We start from the raw sequence: 25,591 nt of genomic DNA on the forward strand, positions 1-25,591 counted from the left end.
GAATCACAGCTTCTACATAGATTCCCCTTCATTTCAAATCATGTTCAGATTGCAGTTTTATAATCAAGGCATTTAATGGCCTTTCTTTACAAGAATGAACATGTATTACATATATATGTGTATCTACATAAAAAACCACAGTTATACAAATTTCCTTCTCACTCATAACAATAATAATAACAATAACAATGATGATGTTTAGATAACATAGATACTAATCTATAGTGCAAGGATTCCATGAAGGGAAAAAAACCCACAAAGCACTAAAAGAGAAGACAGGCAGTGAGAGGAACTTTATCAATTATATAGTAGAATAGTTTCTACTTATGTATTTTAAAATTTCATTTCAATTTTGATCCACTAATTTACATGCATTTCTTTACTCTGTATTTAATACTTAGTTTAGAAAACAATCACACAGCTATTTCCAAGGAAGATAATACCATGTATTTTCAGCTGATTTTGAATAAACTTATGAAATTTTGAAACTCATTATGTCTAGATTTAATAAAATCCTTCACCAAATTTAGTAAAATTCCTTCACCAGTTATGTTCAGGAAATGTATATGCTAATTTCTAAACTAAATTTCTCTGGGGCTGGATGACCATGAAGATACAACAATCAGAGTGAGGAATAGTTTGTCCTTTTCAAATAAAAATCATGAAACTAAGGAATATAGGCAATAGATATGCAATGTCTGAGCCACACAATATGAACTTCAACTGACCAATTTGGAACAGTTGTTGATGAAAGATAAAATGATGCAGTGTTTAGAGTTGTTAACATGATACATGATACTTAGAGCAATAACAATATTCAAAACTATTGGAGATAAGACCCCCTAACATTATGGAGTCTATACAGACCTTATATTGTTTGAATCTGAAATGTTAAGCAAATCACTTTGGTTTTAATTGCAAAGTGTTTTATTTTCATAAAATACTGGAAAGAAAAATAAACAAATATCATAAACATTAACACTAGGACTTTTTTGTGGTTGAATTTATTTTAACATTACATACATGTGTATATTATGAGAACATTCCAAAATATATCAGGCAGACTCAGACAAGATGTAAACTTTTTTTGCCCTGCTAGAGAAAATATTTAAGTTGTTTTCTTGGGGGTTTTGTTTTGTTTTGTTTTGGTGGGGTTTTTTTAATAAAGGTGACTTCTACACATAAAGCATTTATATTGGAATTTTTTAACATCTGGAAACACCTCCTGAGAACCAAACCTGACAGGAGGAGTTGCAGTGCTGTCAAAGCTGGATGAACTTGTATGCGAATTTGGGAATTAATGGAGAACTTATCTTAAAGATCATATATATATAATGATACAGACATCACTTCATGCTATAAGAGCTGCATGAATCCTGAGGGCTGGTAAAAAGATAATCTTACACGATATTACTTTTTTGTAGTTCTCTGAAATTGCAAAGGAAGGAAAGAAAGGGCTTTAAAATGTCCTATGGTTTAAATCAGAAATTTATGGATCTCTTCAGTAGTTGCTAGAAGTAAAAGTAAATGCTCTAGACTTCCAGAAAATCAAATAAAAATAATTTAAAAGTTAATCAAAGAATTCTGCAATTGCCTCTAAAAAACATTGCCTTAGAGCAGTCAGAGTCACTGAAAACATTTAGAGAGATGTCTATAATGGTTATATCCATCAGTGTCCATGCATAGATTCTGTCTTAGGGCACATAAAATTTGTTATCAGCAGAGTGGTAAGTGGTAAAGCACCCTTTTTTAGGGTGCTGTGTAGTTACAGACAAAAAGAAAAAAAAAGAAGGGGAGCTTTTAATGTGATTATGATGTGACTAGGAGAAAGAGTTTTCAATAGTAAGCTAGAGAAAAAAAAATGACAGAATTAATGCATTTACTTCTCAAGCATTGATGCAAAGAAGTTTTATGTGATTACTGATGAGTAAGGGCACAGTCCTATTTCTGTGCCAAACACAAAAACCAACAAATAAATGCACCCAAGGAACAAATGTGATGACAGTTAAGATAGTACTGCTTTCCTTCCACAGGGACACCCTATCATCATCACTTCTGAAAGTGTACTAGAATGTATTCTGTGTGTGTGTGAATGTAAGTGAATGTAAATATAATGAAAAAAAATTGTCAAGCAGGAATAATGGCCTGGTTACCACAGCAAATTCACGCAATAAACAGTTTTGGTAGATAAACTTAAAACTGATGTGAAATGCAGGAGTAAACAGTTAACCAATCTCTCCAGACATATTTAAAAAAACCCTTAGTGATGAGGAAAAGTACATGTACCAAAAAGTGATAGGGAAATATGGTTCAAATAGCTGTCCAAAATTTGGAATTATCTTGGGAGCTTGATCCCAATCCAAAGAAGCCAAAAGGCCGAGTGAATGACTCTCTCTTGAGAACTCTTCTCCAGGTAGACATTTCCAGGATGAAACATATTTGTTTATTTTGTTTCTTGGTCACAGAAAATTCAGTCGATGGCCTCTGACTACCCATCCTGTTTCCAGTCCTCACAATAGCTAGTAAGCTATTGGGAGAAATTTTTTCCCCCTGCTCAAGAAAATCATCCTTTAAAATGTCAGAGTGATTAATAAGAGATTAATGGACTCAGCTCAGCACCTTGTCTGCTCAAATGCCACCTTTTGTGGTGTTTGGCTGTTCTCTTTTCCTGAAGGACACAGAAGGCAACAGTCTTGATCAGACAAGAGGCACCCAAGGGCACTTGTTGGCACATAAACACAGACACTAACAATTTACAATTGTAAAGTTAGCAAAAAAATGGTTTTATCTGAAAGAATGTGTAACTCAAGCCTCTCAGTGTTTGTGATGTTACATTTGGCTGAACACCATTAATGTGAATGATTATGCTTTTTGTGTATTGGGTGATTAAACATATTTGTGTCAAAAGAAAATCTTGTTAGTGTTATATGGAAAGGATTCCTTCTTCCTGTTGAAACCCCATCTTCATTAACCCCTCATGTAAGGAGGATTTTATTCATGAATATCTGGGCAAAGTGAAAATATCTTATTTCTTGCAATCTGAATACCTTAAGGCATCATTCTGCCTAGGCTTCAACTCTGATCTCATTTCTGTTAATCAGGAAAAAGCAGACAGCTACCAGCTTTTCTGAGATCATAACTGTCTTGTAAGATGTGCCTCAAAAAAATAACATGGCTGAACTTACCTAAAAATGGAAGGTTTTCATTCAATACTCATTTTATTTACTGGATACAACCAAAGCTCACAAGAGTTAAAGGCATCAGTATTTTAATACACATATTTTTGAAGGGGGAGCAAGTCCACCACCACCAAAGATAAAAGCCAATAATAGTCAAAATATTGTTCATGCCGTAGTATGGCACGTAAGTCAAGAGGATGGAATGAATCTACTGATGATAGAGCTTTACCATATTATCCTGAAGTCAGTGGGCAAAACTGATTAGAAGGATGAGAAGTAAAAACAGTGAAGACGATAGCTCCATTTCATGGCAAATTTTGAGGTTTCATTAACTTCTTTTATTCTGTAGTATAATAAATGCAAAATCTTTTGTGTATTTTTGTCAAAACTATATTGTGATCACAGTCTGACTGAGCTTTATTATGAAATAAAAGAAAGAAAATATGTTTCTCTTTGTGTTGCGAGAGGAGGCTGTTGTAAAGCATATTTTTTGTGTTGATAGTGAAGTTGTAATATCAAAAAACACAGATTCAAACTCCCCTTCTGCCTTATTTAAAACATAATTTTTAATCCTCGAAACATTAAGTTAAAAATGTTTGATTGACTGACAAAACTGAGACTCAAATGGATCAGCTTTGGAGTTCCAATTAAAATGGGACCTATAATGTAGTGCAGACATAAAAAAGTTGTGTCTGTTTATGCTTGGAACGCTTCTAAAAGATATTAAATTATTATTCTGACAATAATTTACATTTGCATAATCTAAATAATTTCCACGTTCATTTGCATCCATAATAGGATTGCTGGGGAAACCATAACAGGAAAAAAAAGATACTTAGTCTGAGATTCACAAAGCTGCACTGTTTATAACTTCACCTGGCTGGAGCCATGTCTTCTGCTATGGGTAGTCATATGCATTTGTAAGAAGTACAATTCTTACACAGTCATTCTCAACTACAGAATAAATTATTTTAAAAAATAAAGCTTAAATTTGAACATAAAATCCTGTATACAATAGATACTTTTGTCAAAGCAATGCAGGTCTCCTCTCAACAACAAGGATAAAGAGCCTGCTCCATCAATATGATTTATAATATATATCAAAAATGTGCTGCATTAATAAAAGTACTTTGGAATCATAAGGAAAAGACCTATGAAAAATGTGATTAAGGAAAAGGGACAAGGAAGAATAAGGGGAGACACATTAACAAATAAACTTTTATATTTCTATGTAAAAAGTGCATATTAAACTCCAGGATTAAAGAAACTGGTAGAAAGAGGTCAAATTCTTCCTAAGTGGAATCTTTCAATTTCTCAGTTGTATCTTTGTGTATGTACAAGAGGTCCGACTGGGAAAAGAAACAGAATATATTTTAATATAATAATTAGAATGATGGCCAAAAGGGAATTATTCCACTGAATTAACCAGATGGGTTTCCATGCCAAGCTATGATGTTTTTGAATTTCCAACACAAACAGATCAAATAAAACCTTTCTTTTTTTTTTTTTCCCCCATAGCTATCCCAAATGAGCAGAAGTACAAAGCTATTCATTAAACATTTACATAAAATACTAAACACTGGAACTGCCATTAAATATGCTGACCATATGCATTAATTCTTGAAAACATAAAGCAAAATATAAATTTCCTTCTCTTGTTGGAAAAATTTTGATTGCTGACATAAGCAACTATTACTGTTAAGTGATAAATTATAATGATTATTTTTTAAATATGGAAAACAATGGATACAATAAACGACAAATGGAAGAAAACTGACAGATCCTGCAGATTGAGTCCAAAGATTGTGAAGACTTGTTTCTTTGGGGAAGAGTTAGATTTGGTTTTTTCTTACAGTTTCACAGGCATGTCATGCGAGATTTTCATGAAGGATACTAAATTCTTGTCACAGAATTTATTGAAGAGAAAGAAACAATTTTTTATACTCATTCCAGAGTGCTAGTAACTACTGCTTTAGGAAACTGAAAGTCTTTGCTAGACAGTGTCCTTTTTCTAACACAAGGGAATGAAGTGTTCTGTCATTTGAGGATTCAATCTTTATTATAGGCCAGGAGGTTGTGCCAGTAAGAATGTTATTTTTAAAAAATAGTTCTGCTGAGATTCCTACACAATATCTTTTTTCTTATTTCCTACTTTTCCTTCATTGTCGACACTTTTCATAGAAGCCAATCTTTTATTTTGCAAGAGAGCAGAGTTCTTGGAAAGACCATGCAGCTCTTTCACTAGGAAATTTGTGTTTCCAGGCTGACTAGAGACATAAAACAGATATAAGGAATTAAGTATTCATCCAACTACCCTGGTCCTTCTCTTCCTTTAGACAGCATTAAGTTTTCTGGGTTCACCACTTGCCATTCAGTGCACATCTAAGGCTTCAGCTCCAACAATGAAGCCTATGCTAGCTGTAGCTGGATTTTCAATCATTCAGTATGCTAAAGTGAATAAAAAACAAGAAAAAAAATACAGCCCAGAATGATGGAATATGTATTAAAGTAGTTCATGAGCTCCACCAAATACCCCATTTACAATGAGTTTTAAGGAAAACTTGAATTTTGGTCTCAGCACCATGGAATAAAAATAGCTTTTTTTTTTTCTGGTTTCCAAATGTGAATTTAAAAAATCCTATATTAAAATTAAAATTTAAGATTACAGCTGTTCATGCTGATTGGTTCACGGCACCTTTTTTCCAAAAAAAACCCTGTCTCATCTATCATTGCAGAAATACACAGACTGCTCAATAACATGGCTCTAAAACTTTGACCTTGGGGCTGGGGGAACTTTTCCTTGTTTATCTATGCTAAACATCTTTTAAATACCTGTTTCTACACAGGTCCCATAAAGTTAGAGTTTAATTCAGTTAAAGAAGTCAATATATCTATCATATTAAAAAAATAGATCATATTTAATTTGGTGACATGAGAAATTCACGAGGCTGAAAAAGGCCACTGAAGGACTGGACACATCTATTTTAAAGACCCTATTTGCTTCCATACTAAAAATAATGTTCCTCTTGCCAAATAAAGACAGAAAATATTCTGTTTACACGACAATCTTATAACGAGGACTTTTAAAAGATAAGTTAAAATTTAAGAATCACTGGGAGCAAATAAAGATCTTTAATTATTTTTATAAACTCTCTGCCAAGTTAATAAACATTATTTACTTGATTTATCTGTCAAGAACAGAAACAAGAAAGCTGATGTCAAAAATCCAAACCTTGTTCATATCTGTATTGGGCTACTTTAAGGACAGGCTATCTCTTTAAAGGCTTTTCCTTTTTATTTCTGGCTAAATTAAAAGACTTTTCCACTGGGTGAAAAATTGAACAGAGCTGTCACATAGTTCTTTGAAAAAAAATAGATGAAAACCATCCCCAGATTCAAAGAAAACTTTTGTTATTCCTGTTAGGCTAAGCTCTTATGCCGTGCTCCATTGTTGTGTTGCACTGGCAGTATTTTGTGTTCTGACGCAACAGTCTAATTCAGATGTAGATCCTTTTCCCTCTCATATATATACAGATATATACATAAACACACAAACACATACAAGGTGCTCAGAATATCTGGCCTCTTATCAAAACTGTTCTCTGTAGGATTCCAAGGATTTTATACCTTTGACATTCCAGAAAGTACTTCTAATATAATTACTTAAAAAATTAGATTTGCATAAGTTAACTATAGAAAACAAGGTGTGGTCTTTTTGAGGTAATGCATGATTTTCAATCCACATATTACTTTAGTCAAAATATGCTGTTCCCTGATGTGTTGACAAGATTGCTCAGAATGAGAAACCATCTGACACTGTAAATCTGCATTTTAAACATAAACTGGTCTGTTCACACTGGCCACTTTTTTAGCTACCAAAAATGTGAACAGCTTCTGTGGAGGCAACAACTACATCTCTGATTTTTTCCACGTTATTGGAATTGAAAGATAGACTATTTTTATGTGGGATGTTTTGCAGTTTAATACACAGAAGACTTGAAATTATTGCTACTGTGAGACCTTTAACTATGAATAAAACATTGGAATGTGACCAAAATCTTTGTTAGCAGTCAGGAATAGCCAATGGCATGGAAAATGCCATGGTCAATGCCAATGTTGTTCATTGTGCCCACTCACATCAGTAAGAACTTCCTATGGTGATCTATCATTTCTCTGCCTGCCAGTTATAATCTTTTAGCCATCCAAGATTTTCTTTACCTAAACAAGCTGGTTTATGTATTTTATAGAAGCTCACCATGACATAACTGCTTTAAGTATTGTATTATGAGGATTAAGTGTACTAATGAATATCCCATGAACATTCACCAACATATTGACTCTCTTAGCTGAAAGAATGTATTAAATCAGTTTAAAATATAATTTCTTTGCGCCATCCACAGTGCACAATGTAAATAATACATCAGTGAGTACATAACTTATCACTTTTTCTTGAGTGTGAAAATTATGTTGATAGATCTCTCCTTGCCAAAACTCTTCCTGAAATAGGTCAGTTTGCCCCCAGTTATCCCTTAGCAGATACAGTTTTACACATCTAAACTACAAAATATGCAAATATATTTCATATATCTATAGTGAGGCCATGCATTCATTCTGTGCATGTAGAGAGTCCTGACTATGATTAAGAGCTATGATAAAGTCAGAGAGATGCTGTAAGAAGAGATAGCTGCTTTGTCAGCTATAAAAACCCTAAAACTTGGTCTTGCAATACACTTCTCTTTCCCACTGCATTTAATGCTGCTGATGACCAGTGAAGTCTTGGATCGGAGTCACTATAGCCTGCTGTAACAAGAACCAAACCCATTCCCAGCACACAGAAGAGGACAAAACAGAAGTTGAAAGGGAAAATTCTTCTCCCTCAATTTTAAGACGTTAAAAAATTTAAAGCATATAATTTTATAATGGCTGTGTTTATTTCAGCAACAGTGGACTTCTTTCCTTCATTTTGAGTGCATGTACTAACCCCCTGTTTAAATTCACATCTATTTCTGATTGATAAAACAAACAAACAAATAACAACAAAACCCCCTGCATTACTAACAGGTGCTTAAAATCTTTAAGTCAATCATAAAAAAGTAACAACTTTTTCTGAGGATGTGACATCACCCTGTATCCAAACTCTACTCTTGCATTCCCTTTGAACAAGAGGGTGTTGCTGAATCTTTCATATATCTTTCGTTCTTGGGGCATGGATAGTAGATGCACATTCCCCACTATCTCCACGTTGAATGAGTGTTACAGAGACAACAGAAAGAGCAAGATATACCAAACAACTGATCAAATATCACATAAACTGACAAGTATTCTTTTTTATTTCAGTTGGTAGAAAATAGACTGTAAACATAGTGAGGATTTGTATTTTCCTCACTACCTGAGCAGTGCCAGACAACAGATTTGCAAAATGCCAACATAGCCCCTCTGCATAGTCAGGTTTTTCTAGACAAAAATTGTTTGAAGTCAGAAATAAGGCTGTTTAGAACCTTACCCATAACACAGTTCTTGTTCTAGTCGCTGAAAAGATACAGATTTGTTTGCATATTTGAGGTAAATTCATTTAATTTTTTAATGCTGCTAACTAGTAACTGAGTGAGTATGTGAACCAAAGTTTATTATTTTCTACAATAATTTGTTATTTTTTACCTGAAGGGTATTTCAAAAGAAATACAAACTTTATGTTCAGGTAAAAGCCTACATTTTGGATAAATTATTTCACCAGCACAGAAGAGGGAGAACAGGTTTTATATTCATCCTCAAATTTTAACTGGAAGCAAATCCTGAAATTTGGTAAAAGTGCATACAGTGGGTATACAGTGGCATTGACCATGTGAGTACACCATGCACGTGTCCACACAAGTGGCACAATTGCCACCCAATTTACTCTGTTTTATATCATGGCAATCCACAGAAGTGATATGGCACAGCAAAGAAGTTCAGTGAGGAATCCAGGAAAGAACTTGCTGTGTTCAGTAGCACTGGCATTCACTCATACCAGGTTCTTCTTTCTCAGATTACAGGAATTAAGTCTAAGTTAGGCGCAAAATTTTAATGCAAGTACAACACTTTGTCACAAACAACTTGTCCTACTCCAACAACTACCACAAATATCCTCCCATAATTCCTACAGGCAATGGCCTTACAGATAAACACCACTTCCCAAGTGGCTCCAATTTGCCTGTGAATGACAACACGGTCTTGGCGAAAAAGTGTACCATAGAGAAATCAGAATTCTCTCCTAACTTCGCACAACCTTTATGAATATCTGACACTCCTTCCTGTACCACACCCTATTAATTTTTTCTCTTAGCACGTACCCTTTAAGGATACCTGTGGATGTTTTAAAGCCTTTGAGAGAGTGTGTGTGCACACATGAACTTTCAGTAGTTTCTCTAACATGTGGCCTGCATGTGGAGAAATCTGTGATTTAAAACTAGCTAAAGATTATCAGACAGGCCTCTAAGCAGCACACAGTGAAGAATGTGCCAAGGGCAGATTATTAGAAAAGAGAAGGATGCTACTAGTGCTCAGCATCATGCATCATTTATCACAAAAATAAGCTTTTGTTTGTTTAGAAGACTCACGTTCTTTCATGATTTTAAGCAAAAAAAAAGATAAAAAAAGATTATTTCTATTTTCTCACTGTGACCAAGCCAAAGAACTTTAGACATTTTTCACAAATAACTAGGAATGCTTCCATTTTAAAGAACTTCATTTTACAAAGACCCTCATAACAGTGCCTTCAACAAATACAGGGTATATGACCCAGCACTTACAACAAATAAAATTGATCCAGGAAGAAGGAAACAGCAAAAAAATCATGATCTTTGACACAGCGTGAGCTGGCACTCTTTTCTTGACTATGAACAAACAACCTGAGCTCTCAAAACAGGTATTTGGCATGCAATTAGGGGCTGAGAACTGCAGGTTGAATTCAGGACCACTTGTATTAGACAGCATCTACAGGATTTGAAAGCAATTATCAATTCACACATCTTTACCTTCTGAAAAAAGACCCAAGATATTTCATGATTTATACAGCTGGGTAGTGCTTTCAGTGAGTAATGTATTAGTTTTCAGCCCACCTGAAAAAGATTTCAGGTTGAAATCAGCAATATTCAACTGGAAAAATCCCACAAAGCCTAACACATACCACTTAGACAAATTCCAGAGTGAATGCTTTCAAATTATATTTCAATTTTGTAATTCACCTTTAAAGAGAATGAATGAATTTAAAGAGTATTTTAAAACTAAAAAAAAAAAATTGGGGTGTCAGCATTAAACATATCTGACTGCAGGAAACCATTTCATATCACTAAAAAAAAAAAAGGATAGTATCTTTGTTTCCACTGAAATAAAAAAAAAAAAAAGAAAAATCAGGCCCAGTGAACAATCATCTCACTCCAGGATGCAATCCTCATTTGCTTTACTAGGACCTTATCCATTCCCAAATCCAACGGCTTCTCTCCTCTTTCTGAAATTCATTAAAGACCAACTCTGCCCTTCATTTCTGACCACATTTATTCCTCTGCTCACTATTTTCTTCATCCAAGACCTCTTCTCCATCTGACCACTTGCAGCAGCTGGATGTCATTCTCTTTCTGGGGCTGCTCTATCGATCTGGTAGGATCTTGAATCCCTGAGTCACATCCTCTCCCTAAATCTTCCCTTCCTTTCTCCCTTTATTTCATTACTCTTCTGTGCAATGAGGATGGTACATGAAAAATTATATTGTTCTGTAACTGCACATTAGGAGATAAGCATTCTATTTAAACTCAGGAATTAATTCACAAACATCATTTGTAAACTTGTTAGGGGTTTTTTTAGGGCACTGTTCTATGACAGTAGCAATAGCTTGTCAGTTAAAACCAAGAACCACAGCTGGCAAAAAATCATGCATTTCAAGAAGTCTTTAACTTGTATACCCAAACTTCCTGCCAGCATTTTTTTTTCTCGTAGGATGAGAGCTGCAAAAAGTTTCAGAGAAATAAATACAGAAGGGTGTACTCAAATTCCAAAAACAAGCTCCCAAAAAACACATTAATTTATATATGCAAACATTAAACCAGATAAAGCAGGACCTACATTTTAAAAGCTTTCCTGTAGGTGTATGGCTTCTTTCTTTCTTTCTCTTTCTTTCTCTTTCTTTCTTTCTTTCTTTCTTTCTTTCTTTCTTTCTTTCTTTCTTTCTTTCTTTCTTTCTTTCTTTTCTTACTTTCCTGGTTTTTTCCTTTCTGAGGAGCAAGTTTGTAATTACCTGACAAAGAACAAAACAGCAACAGTGTCTGGAATGAATGCATATTTAGAGAGTGAGTACTTAAGAAAGAAGCTTTCATCAAAAGATATATTCCATGGAAATGCAGTTTACTTTGTACTGTAAGCTACTTTACTGCAACTGAAGTCCTGTCTTAACACTCATTTTTCAACAAAAATAGACCATGACCACCCTTGCCAAGCAAGTCTCCCCTCAAAAACACCTCTTTCCCCCCAAAACCACAATCTCTGAATGACATGGTAAAATAATAAAAAAATTTGAAACTACTTTTTAAATTTTCCTTGAATTTAAGCAAAGCTTACAATAGATCATTTTCCAGTCACACCACATAATGAAAGAACTTATTTGACAAGCTGGATGAACATTAATACATATTTGGGAATCCTTTACTCCCAGGCATCATGATGTTAAAGAATAAGTAACAATCACTATGGTATGAAAGTGTGAAATATCAGTTTCCAATAACAGTTCCTTGATGCAGAAGAAAATTCCCATCAGCATAAGCATCAACATTTTCTATTACGGAGGCACTGTTGACATAACTCAAATTGTTTGTCTTTCCACTTAATGTTGGTAGATGAGACTGAACTCTTAATTTCACTGCAGTTGCTAAGTATTAGCTCATTCTCCTTCTAAAGCCATTTGACTGCAATGAGCAGCAAAAGAGTTTGAAATGCCAAATCTGTTGTTTTTGTGAGCGCTATCAGACCAGACAGACGCCTGAGCAGAGTTTTATCCAGAGAAGGCAGGCTAGGGAACACTATCAGGAAGCCATTTATAGCTCCCTAATTCTGTGAGCACCTGGTTCTGACCTAGCAGAACACAGCTGCAGCACAACCGGACACCCCCCCCCCCCCTTTCTGGCCTCCAGTATGTGATGAAGGCATGGTGGGACAACTGGGCACAGTGGCAAACAGCTTCATACACCAGGGGGATTCTAAGGGGTCAGGTACAAGTAGGTCCTTTCATTTGCCCATATGCAGCAGAGGTGGCTAGGGTGGTCTTAAGGAATTCAATGCACCTGAATAGGTGCATCTGAAGAAAGAAGATCAAAAGCAACAAGAATATAAAGCTTCTTGTGAACAGGGTTTTTTTGATGTTGCTGTTACAAATAGCAAACAGGAAGTGATTAATACTTGCACATTGCCATGGTACTATTACAAACATGAAGCTTCCAGCTTGAAGACTATATATGGAACACTTTTTTCCCCTTGCATTTAAAAATAGGGTATTTACACCATGTTAGCGGCCATCTGTCTTACAGATTTTCCTTTCTTCTCTGCTCATAGCATTGTAACCTACAATGTACCTTTTCCCTAATGCCATAAACACACCTTTAGATTGTTCTTGGGAAAAAAAAAAATTACCAAAAAAAAAACCTTAAAAAAAATAATAATAATAAAAAAGAAACAAAAAATTACCACAACGCCCTTCCTCCAAAAAATACAACAATTCCATAGCAGGTGAAGCCAAAACCCCCTAAATTATTTCAGTTTTTTATTCACTCTACACTATTCCCCGAACACAAACATCAAATTGCAGATGCACACAAAATACTTCTGTTATGACAAGAGCTGCGTATCTTTATAACCAGTGCTTCTCACAATGATGTGTGAAATAAATGCTAACTAAAATAAAATGGAAAAAAGTCAAAAAGTCCCAAGTGGAAGTCATGTATAGAAGAGGGACTACACCATGTGAGAAGAAAAGGTCACGTGGCTGATGGTCAAAAGAGATGCACCATTTCCCTTTATTTCTTAAACTTCTAGGGCTCCAGCAATAGTGTTTGCATAGTAACAGGATTTGAGCTCACAATACTGATGGTACACTGCTGGTATCACAATCATCTGAGTGACTCATCAAGTGAAGAAGAGAACACAACAAACAGGAATAAAGGTTAAGGAGCAGAAACTGTCAGATTCTTAAAGTACTGCAGCTAACAAAGTTTATATCCACAAACTATAAAAAAAGCATAATTTTATCCAAGAATTTAGAAGACCAAGCCTTCTCAGAAGAAAACCTCACTCTGTTCTTTTCTACCTTAATGTCTGTATCCGGGCCTTTGGACTTCAAAATTATAGCCTTCCCCATAAACCCATTCTTAAAGCTATCAATTTCAGTCATGACCAGAATGCTTGTGTCCACTATCCCTATGGAAATGTTCTACATCACTTTCTAACTTTCAGCTTAAATATATTCATGAACAGTTTTACTATGCCTTTACTTGCAAAAATGTATCTTCCAGTCCAAAACTTTCCCCTCTAATTTATTTACAGGGAGTAAAATGAAATGCTATCATTTCTGTTTTGTTAACTTAAAGAAGTACTCTTTTTAAAGAGCATATGTTGCTAGGAAAATGAAAGTATGAATGCAGCACAAACTGGAAAAGCTTAAGGAATTAACTGTTACAGAAAGGAGAGCAGATGACAGCACACAGGTACAAGCTTATTTGTGAGCTTAAAAAAGATGTTCTGGTTTCTAATACATGCTGAAACAGTGCTACTGTATTGTACTTTCATTGGTTTTTACTTGCTTTAGTGAGAGAAAAGCAGGTAAAGGCATTCCTACTAATCTGACAGTCACAAGCTCTGGCAAAACAGACATGAAAAAGTTTAATGATGTAAGGTCCCAGTGCATCTCCTTGGATACTCATAACAATATAGCTAAGACAACACAGAACTTGGAAAAGGGCTTCTTAAACACGGCACTTTTTATTCAGCCTCTTAAGAAATTTTTGTCTACGGCACTCGTAGTACTTAGTAATTTTAGTCTACAGTAGGTGGAGAAGAGCTGTGCCAATATGACCATGAGGACAAAAACACTAGGCATTAGGGAAAAGGTGTATTGTAGGTTACAATGCTATAAACATAAAAGAAAGAAAAATCTGTAAGACAGATGGCTGCTAACATGGTGTAAATACCCTATTTTTAAATGCAAGGGGAAAAAGGTGTTCCATATATAGTCTTCAAGCTGGAATATCTTAATCACCAAGATTATGATCAGAAATCATCCTCATAGTGTGTGCCAATCTCCTTTTAAAAACCATACTTCAACATGACATTCTGTCACTATAAATAAAATTTTGCCAATTTTCACCAGCTATGTAAAAAGAAACAAATACAAATACTTTAACATAGCCTTCTGACTGTAGCTAGATGCATTTTATTTTAGGATTTGACACACATTTACATTTATGAATTTATGAAAAAGGCAACTTCACTGAGTAAACTGTTCACTGTACTCTTCTTCAACATGCACAATTTGTATACAGAAGAAATCTCTTCCATGGACTTCAAGACCTACGGAAATAAGTCTTACCTTAAATTCATGGTATTGGGAAGCATCTTCCTCTGTGCTGAGTAATAAAGGTGAGGTCCAACCCACCCAAATTTAGTCAGATGGAAAGTGAGCATCCAATCTCATCTAGACATGTGGAATGAACTGCAATTTAGAAGTGTCCCCACTCCTTTTGTCTTAACTGAAAATGGGGGCTATACAAACTGCTGAGACCATAGGCCTAACTGATAGCTAAAATTAGGGAAGATGACCTCCCACAACTCATGACACTTATAGAGATGCCTTGCTTAGGGATTTTTTGACAGTTATTTCTATAGTATTGGATTTGTGTCTTTACTCACATCCTACATCTCAGTGTTGTATTCACTCTATGCTACAATGGACTGACAAGAACACCTAAGAAAAATGTTAAAACACCCTGATTATGGACAAATGGTACACAGTAACAGCCTGATCATCCATCCCCTTTGATTCTTTACCCTGTAAGCTCATCCGGAAGCACAAACTACAAAGTTCACTAACTTGCTAACTGTGAAGCAACTACACTCAATTTACAAGTCAAACATTGGACACATACCAGCATTGGCAAGGGGGATTACAGCCTTTCATTCTTGAGAAATTGCCTTGTGATCTTTTTATGAAGACTTAATGCCAAGACTATGAAGTTAACACTACCAAGCAAAATGTTCTAAGTAATCTCATCTGAAAGAGTCATTTAATAACACCTTTCCACTGAATCAGCCTGGAGTCTTGCTCCTTTTCCTCATGGAAATCTTCCATAGAGTAATATTGCTGACTCAGCTTCCTTGTTAATCTAAGGAATAGCTCAAATCTGTAGAGATTCAATTCCTTAACTCTGTTTTGCAAGATCTTCCACAGATTTCCTTACAAATTAATGTTTCTTGGTATGCTGGGGTTAAGGTGCAGTGGGAAGGGTGTGGGCAAATGAGGAAGGGAGATGACATTTTAAAATGCTTTATAAAACACCAGATGTTGCAGAACCAACAGAGTGGAACAATGTATTTCCAATTATCAAAAAGAAGAGAGTTGTTTGTCCACATTTTTAAAAACTCATGGGATACTTTTAAGTCACTTAGTTGTGGTCTTTCTGTGTGTGAAGAACACAGCAAACGCCCTTATAGATCTGATATTTAAATGACATGCACGACAAGGGAGCAGCTTGATGTGGTTCAGCATTTGCTCTTGTTACACTCTGTTCTATGCTGTACACATTCCAGTGGTGTGAACAATACGAAAACTATGCAAAAGCATTTTGCCCTTCTTCACATATCTTTCTTGTGCATGTTTGAGTTTTATAAAGTTGCCATTGGCATATTGTAAGGCAATGCTGGACATGCACTAGTGTGTAGTTCCAATAACAGATGCCGGCAGCTGACAATAATGTCCTACTTACTAACTTGCACTTACAGCTTCAGTTTCAAAAAACTTTTTAGCTGGAAGCCTAAGAGCCATGTAGTTGTCCTATTCCACAGCTGAGAGCAGGATAATATCTACAATTTTTTTATCAATGGGAGATCTAAATATTTTAACACTTAAGCATGTCTTCCCTCTCATCACTAGAGAAAAGACTACATACATTTAAAATCAATCTGTTCTTGCATGTTTAAAGAGCTGTTGCAGATATTTAATGTAACCTGACAGATATTTTTGTTTGGAAACAATTCTGTTTACACATTACATCACTTCAATATTGCTTTAGAAATGTTTTGTGGAGTCTAGGAGACAGAGTCAGAAATCCTGAGCTCTGTGTTCACTCTGCCATTAACCAACCGTGCTCTTTTAGACAAGTCATATTAATCTCTCTGTGCCCTGGATTTTCCATCTGTAAAAGGCACCACTTATAAATACTCACATGACAGAGGTGTTGTGAATGCCAAAAATACAGCACAAAGCTGAAAAGTGACTGTGCAAAAAGGCATCTTCTGACTCAACGAGCTTCTCCCTTGGTGAAAACTACATGTGATTTCACATGGCCTATACTCTATACAAGCCCCATTTTGACCACTTAATGGGAGCATTGCTATAGAGGGGGCTTGAGTAGAGATAATGGATTTCCTTCCCCAGAGGATACATAGCCACATGTGCTGACTTCAGAGGCAAAAATATATTTATTTTTTTTTCACCTGATGCAGAACATAGCTGAGATTGATACAGCCACAGATTCTATTCCACCTTGTATTCCATTGATACAGTTATTTACTGTTCTTTCACATAATGTGAGGAAACAGTGATGAAAAATTATTGAAAGTGTTAAAGGCAAAGAATCTGAAGGCAGAGGGATAAAACAAGCCTTGAAGCAAATTGGACTGCACAGGTGAAAATAGCTTGGTCAACAGGATCTCTGTAACTAGTGATGATGTGTACATTGGGAAGAACCTGGACAGCTCTAAGAGCAAATGCTCAGTTTGCAAGTAAAGCTTAGTTTCAGTTGCAAGCAACAATGATTTGATCATGAGTTACCAAGGATAACTAAGATGGAAGGTTTCAACATCATTTCCGCAGCAGCATTTCAAAAATCTTTAATGTATTAATTAATACTTGGGAAGTACTATAAAATCCTGAGATGAAAGATAATGCAGAAAGTATTTCAATGACTCATTTGGGCTGTTGGTTTTGGGGTGATTTTTTCTTGTCATTTACAAGAAAACCAATCTTTGCTTCTTAAGAATTCATCTGCTCCTTATATTCCTATTGCTGGTGTTTATGACATAATCATTTCCACAGCAACTAATTAGGAGAAATCAAGAATTACGGCCTGAGAGGAGGCCTGTAAGGAGCAAATGAAATCATACATGTGTTACATAGAAGATTCCATTAAAAAATCTGGCTAAAAAAAGTGAAATGAGGAAGGCACAAGCTAATTTGTTTAAACTGAGGAGCAAATTTTCACCTAACAAAAGGCTGTGGGTTTTATTCAATGACCCATTTTTTTTACATGTAGTTCATGTTAAGAACTACGAATGCCTGGACCAAGTAAAATCACAAGTCCATGCAGTTCAGTCCATGCAGTGACCAACGGAAGAATGTCTGGTTGCACAGAGGACAAATATGTGGAGACACTTTTCCAGCATTTTCTCATGCCAAATTTTGGCCCGCAAATTCCATCTGGAGCTTCTTGAATGCAAGTGAATCAATCTTACTTCATGTGACACCCCCATACAAAAGCATGCTAAAGTATTCCTTTGCTGCCTCTCCTGGTGGCTTGGGATAAAGTGAGAGGACAAGTCCATTAATGTTCCCTATTAGAGAACATTAGGGACCTTTTTTGAGGTCTTTTAATGTTTTCTGGTATGTTCTGTTAAGCTATTATTATAGAGAACTGCTAAACATCAAAATTATGGATGTCTGAGCAGTATTTAATTTAAAGCTATTTTCCTGTGGTTGGAATTCAGGCTGAAAGGAACACTGGAGCAACTACCATCAATATCAGTTCATCTCCATCTAAGGATATTTGTCATAGAAATTTTGGCCATCCAGTGGCCCAACTACCCTTCTAGAAAAAGCTCAGGGACGGATAATGACATGTATCAGTAAGGTGAAATTAGGACTGAGAAAATTCTGCTTTGCCACATTCTCTTAAAACCATTTTGTCTCCTCTCATAACAAACTAGTATTCCCTCCAGAGCTGCTGAGCAGCTCTCCTTCTCACAGTCTCCAAGCCACAACACGTCACATCCCTATACTGCTTTGTGTTTTTAACAAGCTTCAAGACACTCACAGACAAGACAATGTTAAGATCTATCAAAAGTTCTCTCTCAAAGAAACAACAAGAATTGCCAACAAGGAGGGCAATTACGCAGGTAATAAACCACCTCTTAAGGAAAATCAGTTTGCAATATATTCTACCTTCTTCTTCCTGTCCCTTGTACTGTCCTTAGAGACAGGAGACATTGGGAATGAAATGTAGAGGGCAGGAATACCAACTGACCTCAGTGTTTTGGGATTTCAATGAAAGGATATAACAAAATAGAGACAGTATCCTTGCCTACATTTATTATGTAGTGCTTGGCCCTTCAAATATGAGTGAACATCATTGAGAGAGACAAAACTTCATTGTACATTTAACCTCAATTTCTGAGGTTAAAGGGAGGTTTTATTAAATGAATTCAAAGTTTTGCTTACTCACTATAAACATTTCAAGGATACACTGTGTCAAACAGCTTCTCATGTTAAACACAATATATGACACTGATGTTTTCCATAGTTTATCATTGATAGAACTGGAAGTGTAATAGCAGCGAGTTTTAACTTTCTGGGCAGACAAAGTCATTTTGATAATGGTGGCCACCAGAGACAGGAAGAAGTCTAAACATTCTTGATCTTTGGGTTTAGTGGGAATACAGATGAATGTGAGGGACCACACATGTTCTCTTGGGAGAAGGGTGTTGGCAGCCTTGTGTAAAACACAGTCCTTTTTTGGCTCAGGCACAAAGGAGCAGGAGAATCAGCTCTAAGAAAGTCACACTTCTGGACACATGCAAGTCATTGCAACTATGCATACCATATGTGGGGAATGGTAAGGAAGGGACTGAACACAAAAAATAATAGAAGGAAAGGGACAGAGCCCTGGAAAGTGGGTTCTTCCTGAAGCAGCAAGCCTTTAAATACCATTTACCAGGCCAAGTCAGCTCAGGAAACTCTCCCTGCTGCCAGCTGAACTGTCTGGCAGATGAAACAAAGAAACAAAAATTAACAAAAGGGCATTAACAATAAAAGACAGGATTCAGTGTAGAGTCTAGTGAAATTAAGCCTTTTCTATGTCAGCCTGCTCTTGTTAACCTAACTTGAACTCCCCACATGACTGTTTGGGTCAGGAAACAGAGCAGTTACAAGCAAAGAACCACTGTTGCACTAGGCAGGCAGGGAAACCAGTTCTGAAAAGTGTTTAACACTCATGTGCAGCTCTAGTCCTGTGAAAGTAGTCTGCTGAAAAATTTACAGGTGGAGTGGTTTATTCTGCAACCAAAATAGACAGAGTTATAGATAAGAAATTCCTCCTATAATGTGCCAAATCCACAAGCATAACCAAAATCCCATCAGGGCTACAGCAAGCCTTTGCCAACCTGCATCTACTGATATCAGTCAGGATCGTGAAGAAAAAAAGCTCATCCTAGAAAAAGTAGGTGGAGCTAATATGTGAAATAAAATTCTACCCTTTTACTGGGGAAAAATAGTATGGCCTATACATACCAATAGTGAAATATAGTAAATAGTAGATAAAATCATGATCCTGAATGTGAGTTTCGCAACTGTTTAAGTACTACATCATAAACCAAGGTTTACATTTCACTCTTCTATGATGTACTGTCAGGATGCAATCCTTCTCTAAGTAATTAATATTATCTTTGTCACTGATTACTTAGGGAATATACATTTGGTTTAGTGCACTTTCACCTAGAAGCTAGTTATCGCATCTTGCATCATAGATTACCTCAAAGTTTTCAGTTCTTCCAGAAACAAAAAATGTTGAAGCATATTGAAATAATGAAAATATTGGTTTGGAAAGGATTCTTAACAATTGACTGAAAGGTTAGTAACAGTTTAAAAGCAGCTGAACTCTTCAAAATTTTCAACACAGGATCCTGGCAAAACAAAATATCATTAAACATGCCTCAAAAAAAAAACCCCTCTAACATCAAAGAGTACTAGGCATTTATCCTCAGAGCAGTGCATTACAGGTGACTCTATAGATTGAAAATAGGATCACATCAACAAACCTTTCATATTTAAGTGGTGGATGGTGTGAGATGAAAGGGTGGTCACCCTAACATTTTGCAGTGCTACTGGCTCAGGTTTAAAGGAACTATGCAACTAGGTATTCTTTGTCACATTCTGATTTGCAGTGCTGCCATGGATGCAAGAGGCAAAAGCCTTTGAAAATGATACTTTTATATGATGAAAAAAAAACCCTGGAGAACGCTGAGCAAATGTGTGTGAGAAACATGAGAGGGAATACAGGTAAGGAGACAGAGAAGAACCTTTATGTAAATATGGCCATACACTTATGCCATCAGCAATAACTCATGACTGCCACATTGTGGCTTAGCATCAGATAAAATGATATTAGAGTTCGAGATTTACACTTAAATTACATTTACACTTACATTTGCACTTGGTGTCTTCTTTATGTAATGGTTTCAAACACAGCAGGCAAACCATAGAGGTTTTTTCCTGGACTACATCAAAAAAAAACCCCAAAAAAACCCAACCATATATACAAAGATTGAGAAAATCAATAAAAATAAACAAAATTAATTAAAAGCCTCTTCTATCCTTGTATTCCCTTCCATAACTTGCATGGTCTGCTAGTCATGCTGAATTGGCTTGCACAGCTCCTATTTGATGAAGTCAGAAATTCCAGTTTACTTTGTATTCAGTCGGTTTTTTCCACCACCATCAAAAAAAAATAAAAAAGGAACTGACAGCTTCCCAGCACTCCTTTTTAAAGGTTCATTGGTTCATTGCTTTCCCTGAGGAAGCATTCTGACTTGATAGACTTGAGACATGCCTACAGTGTCTAGAAGAGACTCAGTTTTGTACATTGAGACTCAATATTGTATACTCAAAGCACTCAAATAACCCTACTTCAACAAGGTATTATTTTGGAAATAAATAAAAATGAGGAGAGGAGAATCTTGAGCCACCAAGCTTCAGGAACTGATTCAGCATTGTAAAGGTTAAGTAGGCTTATTAAAAAAAACGTGAGCAGCAAGTTATCCAGCCAAGCATTTGGATAACTAAATGGAATACAAATACAATTCTAATAAGTTTAACTCCCTGCAATTAAACTACAGTTCCCCAGAAGTGTCATATTGCATGCCATTAATCTCACTGTCCAAAAAAGTGATTGTAACAAAAGGATCCATCATTTTCTTCCAGCACTATATGACAGTGGTATGAAGTGGATTAAAGTCATTAAATCTTTGTATGAGCCTTACTCAGTGATACAAAAAAGAAAAGAAATCTTCTAAAAGTATTCTATTATAATGTTCAATATTTTTAAATGCTTCACAACACCCCTTCACCTCGAGGTTTGGTGGTACAACGACTGCAAGCCACTTGCTAGTTCTGTAGAAAGGAGGATAAACCTCTGTTGGCAGACACTTCCTAAATTCCTCCAAAATTTTCTTTTGCTGGAAGAGATATCAAATCTGACCGCAACAGTTAAGGAAAAGACTTACACTCCAGTATAAAATATACAAATCAGAAAATATATACAACTAACAAAAATAGTCTCAGTCTTGCTCGATGAGAGGTATTTGGTTTCCCCTCCAACATTCCAGTAATGTAAAACCAGCGTGTAAGGTAGAAAATAATTTTTCAATTTCAGGAAACATCATTACTAGCTGCCAAAAGTCTATCCATATAATAAGAACTATTTGCTAAAGCTGAACACCTGCAGTTTTATAGAAGGCCTCCAAGAACAGCTGTAAGTATTCCAGTCTACTGATACAGCAGCCAATCAAAACCTGAAGGTTTTGTCTGAGAAAATAACATGTTTTTCTAGCTAGGTCTACATGCACATTTGCTGACATTTGATTTGGACAGGTAGATATATAGAAAGATGGACAGATGCCTTGATCATGATATAATGCCCTGTATGCAAAAGACAAGGCTAGTGAAGGATGTCTTAACTGAGTCCTGAAAGTAGACTTCTGCTCCCAAAATGCTCTTGGAAGCAGTCCAGACTGCTGGAACTTTGCTTCATAGCAAACCATCACACAAATATGTGTGTATTAGTTGCCTTCCCAAATACAAGGCAAATGATTGAATAGTAAATCAAAAAAGATAAGTACAATGGAAAAATCTTCCTCATAGTATGCATAAACAATATATCCAAACCCCTGTCTCTGCTGGTTTCCACAGCTGAAAGTGTGACCATCATTTCGGGTATGAAAAATATGGGGGTTTTATTATTTAGTATGCAACTTCAGTAGGAAAGCTTTGCTCCTGATAGTTACACTCAGGCTCTTACTATAAAGGTTATGCTACTTTAGGGGAAGTTTGCCTAGAAGATATTCAGTCCCTTATACTTAAAAGTCCACGCACAGTTATGGACTACCTAACTGTTCTTAATTGATCTTACATGGATGAAGTGACTATGACTGAGCATAAACAGAGTTTATATATGGAGAGGTGGGAAGAAGTAGGACTCCTTTCTCACTGCATGAATGAAAAAAAAAAATTCCCGCTATTCTGCTGTGATCCTCTTTAGCTGGTGAAGGTTCTGCCTTAGATCTCAGGCTGTTTTAACCATTGCACAAGTGTTTTGTACATAACATGGTACATTCATCTTGAGTAACCAACCTGCAAATACTTTCAGAAATATTACAATAAAGAAATATTCAGATAAAGAAAACATGTCTTTCCTCTGAAATTTTGCCTTGCTGTTTGGAGATGAGCTGAAACAACAGATGCTACTTAACCTGGGGCTCTGCTTCTCACCTCGTCTACAGGCAGAGGTCATGAGCACAGACAGTGAAACACAAAATTCTTTTAACCCCATTCTACTGAACGAAGAAAACAGATTATCTTTGAAAATATGTTTCTGATCACACAGTTTTGTCAGCTGGCACTGTGGCTCCATGTGATGCAAAATGCAAGTAGCATGAATTTCAGAGAACTCGAAATTTTTCCTTTAATAACTCACTATGGAGAATCTCCTGCAAAGGAAAGGAGCTAGAGGGCACATACCTAGGCACACAAAAGAGTCCAAGATGGAAGTAAATAAATAAATAAATAAATAAATAAATAAATGCTAAAGTATTAAACACTCAATGATTTCAATAGATGTTTACAAAGTCAAGGCTAACATTAGTTCCTGAATTAAAATTCCAGAAATTCTTTCCAATGTACATCTATGTAAACAACACCAGCTCAAGTCGTATAATGTAAGAAGAACACACCATCTCCCAGACTCATAGGCAAAAATTAATGCTGATTCTTACCCTGAGAAAAAAAATCAAATGTGAATACATTTTCCCTTGTTGGCCAGAAATTTAAAACTTCAGCCATTATGTGATCTCAAACAACTCTCCCTGGGATCACTACACCTTTTGTACATAATGAAAAGATGTGAGTGTAGAAGGAGTTTCAAGGAAAGCTACAGTAACTGCACACTGTGAGAGCCTCCCTCTATGCTGGGACTTGGGTCCCTTTCAGCTGTAAGTACAACCAAATGAGGGAAGACCAATTGCTTTCCAAAAGAACCACTGTAAAACTGATTCGAACAACAGGCTGATCTTTCTGATATGAAGACTGACTACCCTTTTTCAAAAAAAGGGGGTTATGCAAGACAAGTTAGAGCCTGCTTCCACAAGTCAGGGTCAAATTTCCATATATGGGAAAGAAAAGCCTAAAAGCAATAGAGAAACCTGAAAAAACACTCACTGGTACCTATTCTTACTTCATTTATTGTGGGCCAAAACCTGCATACTCATCTATAATATCAACTGATACAAAAAATCACACTACCTGAATTTCAAAATAACTGTTTTGGGTAAAACCCTTTGTCCTACCAAAGTCAGTCATTACTGACTACTTTCCTAAGGTCAGATCTTATCCTTGGTATTTGGAGAACTCCAAATTGCCCAAAATCTACACTGAATACCTGGAGTTATGAGCCCAAACAAAACACCAGACAAATAATGTGGTCTGCATTATTAAATAAACACACCTTTTGCTTTGCCTTGGGAGGGTTTTGGCTTTGTCTTTTTTAACTCTGTTAAAAACTGTGTTTCCAGTGAGGTCTATTTATTACAGGAAAACTGTTGCTCCCTCTACATTCTGATGGAATGTGATATCTTTTTAGGACATCTATTGTCCTAGACTCCATCAGTGAATGTATTTCACTATGACTAAGAAAGATCCACAGAATTTAAAAGAAACTATATTAGTACTACAGAGAAATGTTGTTTGTGTCACCCATAAATAGTTATATTACCTATTTTATCAGTCAAATCAAAACCCTGTTGTACAGCAAGGTACTATAGAAACAGAAAAAATTACAACATCTAAAGAAATTGATATGGTCTTTGCTGGAAAATTTTCACACATTTTAATTTCAGGTAAGGAAATCTATACCAGTACCATACCAAAACAAACACACAAAACGCCAAAACACCTCCCAAACAACAACAAACAAAAGTTTCTCACAACAACTCATAATTTTTTTTACTCTGTAATTTTAAATTGTAAATATTTGTAGTCCATAAGCATTCAGAAATTCTGTTACAGCTGACCATCTATTTCCTCCAGCAAAAGCAACAATCTATTTCTTGGGTCCAGGTTCAGTTAGAGCTCAGTATGATGTTATTATGAACAGAGTTAGTTAGGAAGAAAACCCTTTATACTATTGTGCATGTGTAAAAGTTGACAGTTACAGGGTTACCTGTGACTAAAGGGTTAAGTATAACAAATTTTTTAAATTATGTTAAAGAATATTTAAAACTTAAGATTAATGAAAGATTTCATTCCATAGTTTGATCACAACAAAAGCAGGAAATTCAGAGTTGACATTCTCACAGCAATCTTAATTCTATCCCACTGAGTATACTCATTTCAACTGAGTCTTTTTTTCTGTGACCTCATAATATATGTGAAATGAAGGAAGGTGCTAGGAAAAAAAATCCTGTAATTCTTATAAATCTGTGGTATGTTGTAAAGTTCTATTATTACAGCAGTAGCAGTTGAGTGGAGATAGCATTCTGGATTAAAAAAAAAATATATACACATTGACATTTATGAATGCTATTGCCCATGAATGCACATGTTCCACCAACATTTCTGGCTGCTCGCCTTTCACATT

General features: G+C 35.8%; 1 protein-coding gene across 14 annotated transcripts in view; it reads right to left on the bottom strand.

Moving 5' to 3' along the window:
- The window catches only part of SUGCT (succinyl-CoA:glutarate-CoA transferase), a 326,113-nt gene that overhangs the window by 83,379 nt on the left and 217,143 nt on the right, over positions 1–25,591 (bottom strand). For 2 of the 14 annotated variants that reach the window (XM_066190874.1, XM_066190864.1), the window contains exon 13: positions 11,277–11,448. The exons of 8 other annotated variants lie outside the window; for them this stretch is intronic. In XM_066190874.1, coding sequence (XP_066046971.1) covers positions 11,277–11,448 — 172 coding nt within the window. Of the gene's footprint in view, positions 1–10,207; positions 10,277–10,546; positions 11,449–25,591 lie in introns of those variants that run through there. 4 more of the 14 variants (XM_066190856.1, XM_066190839.1, XM_066190884.1 and 1 more) reach the window with 3 other exon arrangements.

The sequence above is a fragment of the Chamaea fasciata genome, unplaced genomic scaffold, assembly GCF_029207755.1.
Source record: "Chamaea fasciata isolate MVZ Bird 193981 ecotype frontalis unplaced genomic scaffold, bChaFas1.0.hap1 SCAF_1, whole genome shotgun sequence".
Taxonomy (NCBI): domain Eukaryota; kingdom Metazoa; phylum Chordata; class Aves; order Passeriformes; family Sylviidae; genus Chamaea; species Chamaea fasciata.